This window comes from Salvelinus namaycush, chromosome 35, assembly GCF_016432855.1.
Source record: "Salvelinus namaycush isolate Seneca chromosome 35, SaNama_1.0, whole genome shotgun sequence".
In the NCBI taxonomy this organism is placed as follows: domain Eukaryota; kingdom Metazoa; phylum Chordata; class Actinopteri; order Salmoniformes; family Salmonidae; genus Salvelinus; species Salvelinus namaycush.
Genome location: NC_052341.1, coordinates 6,423,981 through 6,439,357, shown reverse-complemented (window position 1 = coordinate 6,439,357; position 15,377 = coordinate 6,423,981). Strand labels below are relative to the sequence as shown.

Below are 15,377 nucleotides of genomic sequence, written 5' to 3'. Positions count from 1 at the left end.
TGATTTTAACAAAATATCAATAAAAGACTAAGGACTATATTTTTATGGAAACACATGCTGTTGTTTTCTAAAATGCTATCGATTGTGATTGGGCTAGTCTCCTAACCAAGCAACATGTTCACTTAAAACCTTTTCTGACATGTTGGTATAATTCACCCTTAGCTAGCTTTTAATTACACGTGAATAAAGGATAGGGGTTAATAAGCATAGACAGTATTGATTTCTAGGCATGTACAGTGAATTCGGGAAGTATTCAGACCCCTTGACTTTTTCAACATTTTGTTATGTTACACCCTTATTTTTTTCGGCATCAATCTACACGCAATATCCCATAATGACAAAGTGAAAACAGGTTTGAAGACATATTTGAAGACAGAAATACCTTATATAGATAAATATTCAGACCCTTTGCTATGAGACTCGAAATTGAGTTCAGGTGCATACTGTTTCCGTTGATCATACTTGAAATGTTTCTACAACTTGATTGGAGTCCACCTGTGGTAAATTCAATTGATTGGACATGATTTGGAAAGGCACACACCTGTCTATATAAGGTCCCACAGTTGACAGTGCATGCATGTCAGAGCAAAAACCAAGCCATGAGTGAGAAGGAATTGTCCGTAGAGCTCCGAGACAGGATTGTATCGAGGCACAGGTCTAGGGAAGGGTACCCAAACATTTCTGTAGCATTGAAGGTCCCCAAGAACACAATTTCCTTCATCATTCTTAAATGGAAGAAGTTTGGAATCACCAAGACACGGCCAAACTGAGCAATTTGGGGAGAAGGGCCTTGATTGGGGAGGTGACCAAGAACCCGATGGTCACTCTGACAGAGCTCCAGAGTTTCTCTGTGGAGATGGGAGAACCTTCCAGAAGGACAACCATCTCGGCAGCACTCCACCAATCAGGCCTTTATGGTAGGGTGGCCAGACGGAAGCCACTCCTCAGTAAAAGGCACATGACAGCCCGATTGGAGTTGCCAAAAGGCACCTAAAGAACTCTCAGACCATGAGAAACAAGATTCTCTGATCTAATGAAACCAAGATTGAACTCTTTGGCCTGAATGCCAAGCATCACCTCTGGAGGAAACCTGGTACCATCCCTACAGTGAAGAATGGTGGTGGCAGCATCATGCTGTTGGGATGTTTTTCAGCAGCAGGGACTGGGAGACTAGTCAGGATCAAGGGAAAGATTAACTGAGCAAAGTACAGAGAGATCCTTGATGAAAATCTGCTCCAGAGCGCTCAGGACAACAACCCTAAGCGCACAGTCAAGACAACGCAAGAGTGGCTTCAGGACAAGTCTCTGAATGTCCTTGAGTGGCCCAGCCAGAGCCCAGACTTGAACACGATCGAACATCTCTGGAGAGACCTAAAAATAGCTGTGCAGCGACGCTCCCCGTTCAACCTGAAGGAGCTTGAGAGGATCGGCAAAGAAGAATGGGAGAAACTCCCAATATAGCCACACTCCACGGCAGTCAACGGATCAAAGGCAATCTATTACCTGTAAACTCATTTAGAACATAGAGATTTTTACAATCATCACTGAAATCTTCACCAAAAGTTATTTGAAGGTGTTGCCTTTCATTTTGTTCTCTGACATATAGGAATTTGAGGATGTTACATGACCTATAGCTAGGCCTACCTATATCTATAGTACAATTGAGACAGTGTTCTGATACTAAACTCACAAATGTTTGTTTATATGCATGTTGACAGACTCCAGCTACCAGAGTATACTAGCTAGATAACGTAAGGCACAAGACGGATGGAATTTCAACTGTTTAGTTTATTTTCAGTCGTTGTTCCTATATTTATTGGACTATAAAGTCACATAGATGGGACTTCTGTTGACAAAGGAGAACATTCAATTATATTCAAGACAACTAAAGAATATTCTAATCCACCAAAACTTCCAGGCTATATAAATATGTCCTTTTACATTGACTAAAAGACGCCCAAAGAATTATTATTATTATTATTATTATTAGAATGATTATTATTATTATTTTTATTATTATTATTATTATTAGTAGTAGTAGTAGTAGTGATAGTAGAAGTAGTAGTAGTAGTAGTAGTAGTAGTGATAATAGTAGTGGTAGTGGTAGTAGTAATATAAGTAGTAGTAGGGGTGATAACAGTAGTTATAGTAGTAGTAGTATTAGTGATAGTAGTAGGTGTAGTGATAGTAGAAGTAGTAGTAGTGATTGTAGTTGTAGTACTAGTGATAGTAATAGTAGTAGTTGTGATAGTAGTAGTAGTAGTAGTAGTAGAAGTGATAGTAGCAGTAGTATTAGTAGTGATAGTAGTAGTAGTGATAGTAGTAGTAGTGATATTAGTAGTAGTAGTAGTTGTAGTAGTGATAGTAGTCGTAGTAGTGATAGTAGTGATAGTAATAATAAGAGTAGTAGTAGTAGTAGTAGTAGTGATAGGAGTAATAGTAGTAGTAGTAGTAGTAGTAGTTGTAGTAGTGATAGTAGTCGTAGTAGTGATAGTAGTGATAGTAATAATAGGAGTAGTAGTAGTGATAGGAGTAATAGTAATAGTAGTAGTAGTAGTTGTAGTAGTGATAGTAGTCGTAGTAGTGATAGTAGTGATAGTAATAATAAGAGTAGTAGTAGTGATAGTAGTATTAGTAGTGATAGTAGTGATAGTAATAATAGGAGTAGTAGTAGTAGTAGTAGTGATAGGAGTAATAGTAATAGTAGTAGTAGTAGTTGTAGTAGTGATAGTAGTCGTAGTATTGATAGTAGTGATAGTATTAATAAGAGTAGTAGTAGTAGTAGTAGTGATAGTAGTATTAGTAGTGATAGTAGTAGTAGTGATAGTAATAGTAAGAGTAGTAGTAGTAGTAGTGATAGTAGTATTAGTAGTGATAGTAGTAGTAGTGATAGTAGTAGTAGTGATAGCAGTAGTAGTCGTAGTGGTGATAGTAGTCGTAGTAGTGATAGTAGTGATAGTAGTAGTAGTAGTAGTAGTAGTAGTAGTTGTGATAGTAGTAGTAGTGATAGTAATAGTAGTTGTAGTAGTAGTCGTAGTAGTGATAGTAGTCTTGGTAGTGATAGTAGTCGTAGTAGTGATAGAGTAATATTAGTTTTAATAATCCATTGTTGTTCTTGCTGTCATTATATATTTAAGCAATAAGGACTGAGGGGTTGTGTTATATTGCCAATATACCACGGCTAAGGGCTGTTCATAGGCACAATGTGAAGCGGAGTGCCTGGATACAGCCCTTAGCTGTATATTGGCCATATACCACAAACCCCCGAGGTGCCTTATTGCTATTATAAACTGGTTACCAACATAATTAGAACAGTAAACAAGTAATGTGCTTCATACCTGTGGTATATTGTCTGGTACACCAAGGCTTTCAGTCAGTAAGCATCCAGGACCCAAACTACCAGGTTTATAATATTAATTAAACATACATTTTTTAAATTGTCGTAGCCTACTAGTCATCAACATTCATTAATAACTATCCGTTACATAGGTGTGATGGAATGTTTTGTGCAGAGTTGAGAACCGTTCCATGGAGTGAGGTACAGTGGGATGTGTATTGATGGACACATTGATTACAACATTTCTTGGCTTATAATGCAGTTTGAGCGTATCAGGTGCATCCCATAAAACAAATTAAACCGGTGGGGGGGAAACGGACGGTGTTGTGTTACGGTCAACAAAGAGCGCCCAAATGGGCAGGGGAGTAGGCTATAACCAGAGGCTAAGCATTAATGCACTGAACTCCACCGTACCGGACGCATACAGTTACAGTACACCTCTGTTGCCTATCACAGACACTGACCTTTGCTTGAGTAAAAGGTCACTGTTCAGGCCTACTCCTCCTGAGTCTTATTGCGACACAATGGGAACCTTGTCACGAGTGGAGTGGAAGTTGAACTGGCTGTATGAAAAACTGGTTGTATGAAAAACTACTCCATCTCACGTAAATTGTAAATTTAGAAATTCAGATGTCGCTGGCCATGTTGATTCCATGAAGTTCAGCAGCAATAGTTTTTCCAGAGGTGTCATATGACACCCTACCATAAAATCATTCCACTCCAGAGAATAACTACACCATTCTTTGGAACACAATGGGCAGGTTAAATCTTTCACAGACCTTTAGTATAGCACACAGTATTTTCTACATTGGAAAGTAAAAATATTTGAAACTGATTTAGCTGATGTTTTGATGTCATATATCAACTGGCAGCATAAACATGTTTTACATCTCCACTCAGCAGCTAGGTCCAATTATTCTTCATAGGCCTATGTTAGGACTATCCTGAAATTACTGTCAGACCCAAAACATTTGAATTAACATTTTATAAACATTTTTAGTTTAGGTTTAACGTTGAGTGTGTCAGTAATAGGTGTTCCCGTTCCAGTCTTTGTGGTCTAATCAGTCTCTGTAATAGGGGCCCTTTTGATAACGTAAGGAAGGGTGCTAGTTACTCTGATTATACTTATTGCATTTATAGTGACAAAAAACATTCAATCTATGCGGGTTTGTTTAACACTCGAATAACTTATAGTATTATTTGGAATAACTGATAGTATTATTTGGAATAACTGATAGTATTATTTGGAATAACTGATAGTATTATTTGGAATAACTGATGGGTTGAGAAATCTGCAGTGAAATGGTCTGGTCTAACAACAGATGCTGCTTTTCAAAATGTCATCCACAGTATCTTACTAAACTGTCGAAGATGCCGTTTGGTTTTTACAGCCTCTCTATAGATGGTTGTCGTGGCTGGACAGAGGGGTAATAATGGTAGGTTCTTGTGATATCACAACTCACATTTGAAATCAAATAGAAAATATCACAGTAGTCTGTGATAAGACAGCATAGTCCAGAATGTTCAGTATATCATATGATTTCTATTTTTACACTCCATAGAACATATAATTATTATTCTGTCACACAAAAAAAGTGTCATAAGGGTGGGGATGATGATGTTCTTGTGATAGAACAAGTCACATGCCAAAGTGTGAGATCAGCTAGAATGTATGACTGTAGTCTGTGACACCATAGACCAGAATGTCTAATACTCATCACAGTGTTCCTATTGTTATGCATAATAGACAATAGGATTCTAAATCAATATAGAAGCCATTTTCCACCTCATTATGACATCACAACATCCCTTACAGCCTTGATACTACTAGACAAACAGGTGGAATAGCTACTATTCCATCACAGATCACTGAGCATTATAGTTTTTGTGTACAGTTAGCTCTTATTTGTTTCCAGCTAAACAGCCAAACAGGTATTACTATGTAGACTGAGTAAGTCAAACCGATGCCCAGAACAACTGTGTTCCTCATCAAATGCACTGTCACTCAAAAACAATGTTGGTTGGCAGCATCAAGACAATACAGTTTTGGAAATAAAATATATATAAGTGTATTATGTTGATATACAGTGTACTTGGCTTTAGGTGCTTTAAAGGCAAGATTTCAAAGATATAAAGAGAGCATGACCATCTTTAACACCTGAAAGAGTGGTCTGTGCATTTGCACAGAAAACTTTGTAATGCTAATAACATAAATATACACTATCATTGAGGATGAATACGTGTCACTTAGGGCCTGTAGTGAATTTATGAAATGTCTGAGTTGGCTCCATAAACAAGGGCTAGGTAATTATAAGGTAACCTAGTGAGATGCAGTTCATTTTCAACATTGGTAAATAATATGGTCTAGGTTTAGATACAGCTAGTCCCTCCCTACTCTAACAAGGAGGAAACTGTGGTAGCCTAAACAGGGTGACTGTGTAAGTGAACCAGGGTCAACCTAAGACGATGAGGAGGAGGATGCATGTGTGTCTGTCTTCCTGCTGCAATGGAAACCATAACAATTACACCTCAACACTGCAGACAAGTGTGGAATCCTAAATGAGCACACACTCTAACTTGCTCTTTCTATCATTATCACACACACACACACACACGCATACACACACACGCATACACACACACACACACACACACACACACACACACGCGCACACACACACACACACACACACACACACACACACACACACACACACACACACACACACACACACACACACACACACACACACACACACACACACACACACACACACACACACACACACACACACACACACACACACACACACACACACACACACACACAGTTTGTTGAGTAACAGCACCCTCTAGCCTAATGTTGACAAAATACCATATTTTATTCAAAGTGAGTCGCTTGGAGCCATCCTGGCAGTGATGCATTGAACACTTGCACCCTCTAGAGGAAAGAAGCTTAACCAGCACCCATATTCCAATACATTACTTTACATCGCAATACAGTATCTGTTGATAGGGAGGTTTTGTTACGCACAAGACTTTACAGGATAAATTACTGAATCTATATCGTGTAAAGTCCAATATAAATATCTATAGATACAATTGCCTTTTTCTTGTTCTCACATGGTCACTCATTTCCCTTGCTTCTGAAGTGGTTAGAATCCATTTAAAAGCAGTCCTTTACCCTTTTCACACTACTGAACATAACTTTATTACTATAACTACTGTTCCATGAAGGAGGGAAACGAGGTACAACACACTATGGGGAGTCACACTCTTGCGACATAGGTTGAAGGATTAACAATCACGCCTGACAAGGCCAATGAAATCTGTGCCTTGCTGGAAGCCCCGCCTTCCCAAGGTGATAAGCATAAGGCTCGGATTCGTTCCTTCAATTTAATACCGCTCTTCACCGAGCCCAGGAATGGGGGATGCGGGGCCAAATAGGTGTTGTACCTAATTTCCGTCCTTCAGGGAAGAGTAGTTATAGTCATAATGTTACGTTCCCTTTCAGTCAGTCAACTTCGGTAAAACCTACTTTGGAGAAATATAATCATGCCCCAAGCCGACCCCAATGGATACTAGATGAAACGGCCCATGGCAGGCCACCCAGACCTGACCCCGCCAGATGCGACAGTCTGGGTGTTGCGCATACGGCTTGCTGCCTAGTGACGTTCCCCTGTCCCAGCCGTAAGCACACTGTGTGCTGCCTAGTGACGTTCCCCTGTCCCAGCCGTAAACACACGGTTCGCTGCCTAGTGACGTTCCCCTGTCCCAGCCGTAAACACACGGTGCGCTGCCTAGTGACGTTCCCCTGTCCCAGCTGTAAACACACGGTTCGCTGCCTAGTGACGTTCCCCTGTCCCAGCCGTAAGCACACGGTGCGCTGCCTAGTGACGTTCCCCTGTCCCAGCCGTAAGCATACTGTGTGCTGCCTAGTGACGTTCCCCTGTCCCAGCCGTAAGCACACTGTGTGCTGCCTAGTGACGTTCCCCTGTCCCAGCCGTAAGCATACTGTGTGCTGCCTAGTGACGTTCCCCTGTCCCAGCCGTAAGCACACTGTGTGCTGCCTAGTGACGTTCCCCTGTCCCAGCCGTAAGCATACTGTGTGCTGCCTAGTGACGTTCCCCTGTCCCAGCCGTAAGCATACTGTGTGCTGCCTAGTGACGTTCCCCTGTCCCAGCCGTAAGCATACTGTGTGCTGCCTAGTGACGTTCCCCTGTCCCAGCCGTAAGCATACTGTGTGCTGCCTAGTGACCTTCCCCTGTCCCAGCCGTAAGCATACTGTGTGCTGCCTAGTGACGTTCCCCTGTCCCAGCCGTAAGCACACTGTGTGCTGCCTAGTGACGTTCCCCTGTCCCAGCCGTAAGCATACTGTGTGCTGCCTAGTGACGTTCCCCTGTCCCAGCCGTAAGCATACTGTGTGCTGCCTAGTGACGTTCCCCTGTCCCAGCCGTAAGCACACTGTGTGCTGCCTAGTGACGTTCCCCTGTCCCAGCCGTAAGCATACTGTGTGCTGCCTAGTGACGTTCCCCTGTCCCAGCCGTAAGCATACTGTGTGCTGCCTAGTGACGTTCCCCTGTCCCAGCCGTAAGCATACTGTGTGCTGCCTAGTGACGTTCCTCTGTCCCAGCCGTAAGCATACTGTGTGCTGCCTAGTGACGTTCCCCTGTCCCAGCCGTAAGCATACTGTGTGCTGCCTAGTGACGTTCCTCTGTCCCAGCCGTAAGCATACTGTGTGCTGCCTAGTGACGTTCCCCTGTCCCAGCCGTAAGCATACTGTGTGCTGCCTAGTGACCTTCCCCTGTCCCAGCCGTAAGCATACTGTGTGCTGCCTAGTGACGTTCCCCTGTCCCAGCCGTAAGCATACTGTGTGCTGCCTAGTGACGTTCCCCTGTCCCAGCCGTAAGCATACTGTGTGCTGCCTAGTGACGTTCCCCTGTCCCAGCCGTAAGCATACTGTGTGCTGCCTAGTGACGTTCCCCTGTCCCAGCCGTAAGCATACTGTGTGCTGCCTAGTGACGTTCCCCTGTCCCAGCCGTAAGCATACTGTGTGCTGCCTAGTGACGTTCCCCTGTCCCAGCCGTAAGCATACTGTGTGCTGCCTAGTGACGTTCCCCTGTCCCAGCCGTAAGCATACTGTGTGCTGCCTAGTGACGTTCCCCTGTCCCAGCCGTAAGCATACTGTGTGCTGCCTAGTGACGTTCCTCTGTCCCAGCCGTAAGCATACTGTGTGCTGCCTAGTGACGTTCCCCTGTCCCAGCCGTAAGCATACTGTGTGCTGCCTAGTGACGTTCCTCTGTCCCAGCCGTAAGCATACTGTGTGCTGCCTAGTGACGTTCCCCTGTCCCAGCCGTAAGCATACTGTGTGCTGCCTAGTGACCTTCCCCTGTCCCAGCCGTAAGCATACTGTGTGCTGCCTAGTGACGTTCCCCTGTCCCAGCCGTAAGCATACTGTGTGCTGCCTAGTGACGTTCCCCTGTCCCAGCCGTAAGCATACTGTGTGCTGCCTAGTGACGTCCCCTGTCCCAGCCGTAAGCACACTGTGTGCTGCCTAGTGACGTTCCCCTGTCCCAGCCGTAAGCATACTGTGTGCTGCCTAGTGACCTTCCCCTGTCCCAGCCGTAAGCATACTGTGTGCTGCCTAGTGACGTTCCCCTGTCCCAGCCGTAAGCATACTGTGTGCTGCCTAGTGACGTTCCCCTGTCCCAGCCGTAAGCACACTGTGTGCTGCCTAGTGACGTTCCCCTGTCCCAGCCGTAAGCATACTGTGTGCTGCCTAGTGACGTTCCCCTGTCCCAGCCGTAAGCACACGGTGTGCTGCCTAGTGACGTTCCCCTGTCCCAGCCGTAAGCACACTGTGTGCTGCCTAGTGACGTTCCCCTGTCCCAGCCGTAAGCATACTGTGTGCTGCCTAGTGACGTTCCCCTGTCCCAGCCGTAAGCATACTGTGTGCTGCCTAGTGACGTTCCCCTGTCCCAGCCGTAAGCATACTGTGTGCTGCCTAGTGACGTTCCCCTGTCCCAGCCGTAAGCATACTGTGTGCTGCCTAGTGATGTTCCCCTGTCCCAGCCGTAAGCACACTGTGTGCTGCCTAGTGACGTTCCCCTGTCCCAGCCGTAAGCATACTGTGTGCTGCCTAGTGACGTTCCTCTGTCCCAGCCGTAAGCACACTGTGTGCTGCCTAGTGACGTTCCCCTGTCCCAGCCGTAAGCATACTGTGTGCTGCCTAGTGACGTTCCCCTGTCCCAGCCGTAAGCATACTGTGTGCTGCCTAGTGACGTTCCCCTGTCCCAGCCGTAAGCATACTGTGTGCTGCCTAGTGACGTTCCCCTGTCCCAGCCGTAAGCATACTGTGTGCTGCCTAGTGACGTTCCCCTGTCCCAGCCGTAAGCATACTGTGTGCTGCCTAGTGACGTTCCCCTGTCCCAGCCGTAAGCATACTGTGTGCTGCCTAGTGACGTTCCCCTGTCCCAGCCGTAAGCATACTGTGTGCTGCCTAGTGACGTTCCCCTATCCCAGCCGTAAGCATACTGTGTGCTGCCTAGTGACGTTCCCCTGTCCCAGCCGTAAGCATACTGTGTGCTGCCTAGTGACCTTCCCCTGTCCCAGCCGTAAGCATACTGTGTGTCATACCGGGAGCAGTGACATCCAAGCGATAAAACCTCACAACAGTATGTGGTGATGCCCGACTCGCTGCAGCACAAATATCTCCTATAGTCAACCCTTTAAACAACGCCCAAGACTCTGCCAGACCCCTGGTGGAGTGGGCTCGTACACCGCTAAGTAACCATTGCCCCTTGCTGCTATATGCAAGGGAGATCCACAATCCAGTGGGAGTGACGCTGCTTAGAGAGCGACCTGCCACCAGATGGATTAGCAAAACAGACAAAAAGTTGGTCACATAACCGGATATCCCGGTCCGTATGTACATGTGTAAAGCTTGCACTTGATACAGGGCATGTAACCTCTGTTGCTTTTCAGTACCAAAAGGAGGAGGCGAAAAGGGAAATAGCTCAAAAGCTAAGGACCTGTAGGACATAGCCATGACTTTCAGGGCGAAGGCTGCATTTGGACGCAACATCACCTTAGAGTCGCCAGGGGAGTACTGAGTAGAGGAAGGGTGTACGGATAACGCATGGAGGTCCCCAACACGTTTAGCCAAAGTCAAAGTAATGAGCAGGGAGGTTTTGTATGAAAGGATCTTCAGATCTACTGACTCCAGAGGCTCAAAGGGGTCCGCACACAGTGCCTCCAAAACCAGCAGCAAGTCCAATGTGGGCGCAATAGTTTTAGAGACCTTCTGAGATGACATACACCTTTCAGGAACCGCACCACCAGGGGGTGAACCCCCGGTGAGGTTCCATCAATTCCCACATGACACGCTGAGACAGCGGCCATGTACACTTTTAAAGTGGAGAATACTTGAAAAGCTTCTGTAGGAACATAAAGATGTCCCTCACAGAGCACTGAAAGGAACAAGTCCTTTATGTTTCACCAGAGCTCAAACGCTTGCCACTTATACGCATACAGCCCTTGCAGATTGAATGGTAGCAATAACATTCAGAGGTAAACCTTTAGCCTTCAGATTGACCTTGTTAGTGACAAGGCCCATAGGAACCATATCTCCGGCCTCGCTTGCCAAACCTGCCCATGCGCCTGGGACAACAGGTCCCTGCACAACGGAAGTTTCCACGGATCCTCTCCTAAAAGGCGAATGATCTCAGCAAACCAAGGCTTCCTCGCGATGCGCCCTGACGAAAATGTCCCATACCTGGGAGAGCTTCCACTCCTGCAAGAGAGGGTTCTACCTGGATAAAATATCTGCACCCAAGTTAAGGCAACCGGGGATATGTGTCTCCCAAAGTGAAAGCATGTGCGCACTGCTCCCCAGCAATAGAGAGCAAGCCAAGGTTACGAGGGAGAGATACAGTCTCTCCCCATCTGTTGATGCACACCACCACTGACATATTGTCGGTTCTGACCAGCACAAGCATGCCTGAGTGCCAGATACTTTGGGTAATTGACATGCAGTGCGCTCCGCTCCGGTGTCCATACCCCCTGAATAGTCCCCTTGGGGGGATGCGTCTGTCGTGATCACCTTGCAGGATACAACTCAGCACATGGGAGACCCCTGACAATAGCAGAGGGTCTCACCACTGTGCCATGGCCCGTAGATCTGACAGGGACACCTGAAGCGACCGACTTATTAGGCTGTGAGATGCATCCAGGTGAGTGGCTAGCACTCAGCACTGGAAGGGCCGTATCAACAATAGCACCACAGGAATAGCTTCCATCACAGAAGCCATCATCCCCAGTAGGCATAGGCACAGGCTAAAACACTCTGTGACCAAGCTGAAATTTGTCTAAGCAGAACTGGAACCCGGACACCCTCAGTGGGGATAGAAACACGCGATACGTGAGCGAGCATAGCTCGAGACCTAGAGACAGAATGCGCTGAGATGTAGGCAGATAGCTCTTTTTCTGGTTTCTTATGATGCCTAGAGACTGAATATGGGACAGTAGCATGGATGTGTGTAACATTGCTTGCCCCCTGCTTCCAACATACGTTGTGAGACTGTATAGCGTGCATGAAGCCCGGCCCCTTTATGGGCACAGGGGGCTCTGGCAATGGCTGATGTAGTACCCACTGTTGTCACAGTAATGTTTTTGCGGAGGGGTGCACTGGTCACTCAGACCCGTGCCAAGCCCCCTTGCTCAGGGAGTTACCCCAGCCAAGTGCTCGGGGGGCTGATTCTTCATCGGAGGTGCACACAAACCTCGTTTCCTTCACTCCCTCCAACTCCAGAAACTGAAAATAGGAATGGGGTTGCCAAAACGCCGGAGAAAAGCTAGTAAGTTTCACTCTCCGGAAGTTAAGCATGTTAGCCGATGTTAGCCAGGAGGCTTTAGCCAGGAGATACCACAAACCCACGCCCAGGCAGCCACCACATACCCCACACCCAGGCAGACACCACATACCCCAAGCCCGGACAGACAAAGCATACCCCACACCCAGGCAGACACCACATACCCCACGCCCAGGCAGACACCACATACCCCACGCCCAAGCAGCCACCACATACCCCACACCCAGGAGACACCACATAACCCACGCCCAGGAGACACCACATACCCCACGCCCAGGAGACACCACATACCCCACGCCCAGGAGACACCACATACCCCACGCCCAGGAGACACCACATACCCCATGCCCAGGAGACACCACATACCCCACGCCCAGGAGACACCACATACCCCATGCCCAGGCAGCCATCACATACCCCACGCCCAGGCAGCCACCACATACCAGGCAGCCACAGCATACCCCACGCCCAGGCAGCCACAGCATACCCCACGCCCAGGCAGACAAAGCATACCTCACGCCCAGGCAGACACAGCATACCCCACGCCCAGGCAGACACCACATACCCCACGCCCAGGCAGCCACCACATACCAGGCAGCCACCACATACCACATGCCCAGGCAGCCACCACATACCCCACGCCCAGGCAGACACAGCATACCCCACGCCCAGACTGACACCACATACCCCACGCCCAAGCAGCCACCACATACCCCACGCCCAGGCAGCCACCACATACCCCACGCCCAGTACGTACTCCCCGTAGTATGTACTGAAGTTGACTGACTGAAAGGGAACAGAGACAAATTGGTGGCTGGCAGCACAGTACAGTTTGGGTCACGTAATAGTGTGAAAAGGGTTCTAGTGTCATACACACATGCTTTTCTGAATGAACAACTGAACATCTCATTCACACTCTAGTACTCATGGCTCAGCTGCTCTGCACAGTAGCTGCTGGCAAACCAGATTTCTCTCTTTTTCTCTCCCTCCCTCTGTTTTATTTCCCTCTCACTATCCTTCCCCTCCCCCAATTTCACAGGCTCTGTTGTTTCTCTCCCTCCTTCCCTCCCGATAACTTACACCAGACTGGTTTCCAAGCTGAGGTCTTCTCAAATTTTACAGTGGCAGCCGTTTGAAGTCTTTCTTGTTTTGTTGGCATTCAGTTGCTGCTTGATTTAGTTCTCCATTGAGCCTCAATAGCTTCTAGGCACCCGCAAGAATGGTGAACAATTGTGTAGTGACTGAGAGATGCTGAAAACATGCCATGGGTATAATTTTCCTCCACAGAACTGAGGATGGAAAGAGAAAGAGAGAGGGATAGTCAGAGTATTTGTCAGTGACCTTAAGCCATTGCACTGGTAATGCATAGTTCAGTTGACACATGGAACGTTGCCTTTTGTGTGCCTGTACAGAATGGCTCAAGGTCAAATTTGGAAGGTGGAGGGTTCAAAATGAGGGTGGGATTGTTGAGTTGATAAAATGATATAGGCCTATGAAGGTTTTTCATGAACAATTTAGCTGCTTGTTCTGATTTAATTCAGGATACAGTAGAGTACATAAATGTAGGATCACCTTTAACCATAACTATAATTATCAAATAGAATGGGAACAGAATGCTTGCTTATCTTTTCTCCATTATAATGTATATTCAGACCTTGTGTTATAATACAGTAGTACAGTACTTTCAAACATAAAAGTCCTGTCAAATTGCACATTTTTTACACCCCCTATTGCTTAAACTCTGTCCTATGGTTATCATGTCCAAGGTTGACCTGATCAAAATGAATTAGGTACAGTCACAGGCCTATATACTGTATTTATTTGATGTAACCTTTATTTGAACAGGAGACAATGACGATGTGGATGAGGAAAAGGAAGATAACACTAGCAAGTATCAGGTGAAGGTTAGTGTTTACACTTAATCATATTATTGCTCATTTAGGCTCATGTGTCATTAGTGGTTCCTTCCTATCATGCTTGATGAAAGGCTGCTGGATCGAATCCCCGAGCTGACAAGGTAAAAATCTGTCATTCTGCCCATGAGCAAGGCAGTTAACCCACTGTTCCTCGGACGCCGAAGACGTGGTTGTTGATTATGGCAGCCCCTTGCACCTCTCTGATTCAGAGGGGTTGGGTTAAATGCGAAAGACACATTTCAGTTGAAGGCTTTCAGTTGTACAACTGACTAGGTATCCCCCTTTCCCTTTTTTGATGACATAATACAAACTATAGATTTCAAATGGTCTGTCTGGAGAGAAGGGCAATGAGGAAATTACTTTTATTTGAGTATTGTAAGACAATCACTATAACCATCTGTAAAAAAGTAACCTGGAACTCTGGCATGTCCAGTAGATGGCACCATTAAACAATAAGTAGGTCTGACCAAATACTGGACTACTTCAGAGGATGTCCAATGGCTCTGCACTGTTACGTGAACAAATTTTACAAAACACTTCTCACAGAATGATAGTCTATTCTAACAGAATTGTCTATCAACACTGTGGACCTCACTGGGAGATGTCAGAGGACGAGATTGCATGAGCGTGACATTTGAGGTCATCTAGAAAGAAACTGTCAAATGGATTAACTGGAAGGTCCCCTCTCTTTGGTTTAGAATGTCAATAGGCAATGGGCAACTTTTTTTGCTTTCCCAACTGTTATCCCCAGCACCAGTCACCCCTAGAAAAAAACAATGAGTATATTTGTACTGTGCTTATGATATCAATTTCAGAGCACAGATTTCCCTTTGCCCTCCCTCAGACATTTCTCACACTGTATTTATGAAATGTGTGCTCATTGGATCCAGTAAACTGACTGATGAATACAGAAACCTTTGAAAAGAGGGGGGATTGTGATGAAGCACTTGTAGGAATGACATGGCATCCTTTCGGCTCATAGCCCAGGTGCACCAGATTATGTCTGGGGTTGAGATTACTGTTTCAGTGCCCTCTGTGACAGTTGTGGGCCCTTCATAATAGAGAGACATTTTGTTGTGTGTGTGTCCACGGTAATTGTATGGTTGGCTATGTTTGTGACTGATTGATTTTATTTGACAGTTTAAAAAATACATACACACACACAGTACATACATTTTCAAAACTTGACAGGGACAACACAATAAAATAAATTACGTATTTCCATTGTGGTCTCTTAAGGTGCATGGTACAATA

The 15,377-nt window shown here is 45.9% G+C and overlaps 1 protein-coding gene across 1 annotated transcript; it reads left to right on the top strand.

The window, feature by feature from the left end:
* Positions 1-12,219: 12,219 nt before the first annotated feature.
* On the top strand, positions 12,220-12,993 carry LOC120029373 (early nodulin-75-like). Its single transcript, XM_038974598.1, has one exon. The coding sequence runs from the start codon at positions 12,220-12,222 to the stop codon at positions 12,991-12,993; it is 774 nt and encodes a 257-aa protein (XP_038830526.1).
* Positions 12,994-15,377: the final 2,384 nt, after the last annotated feature.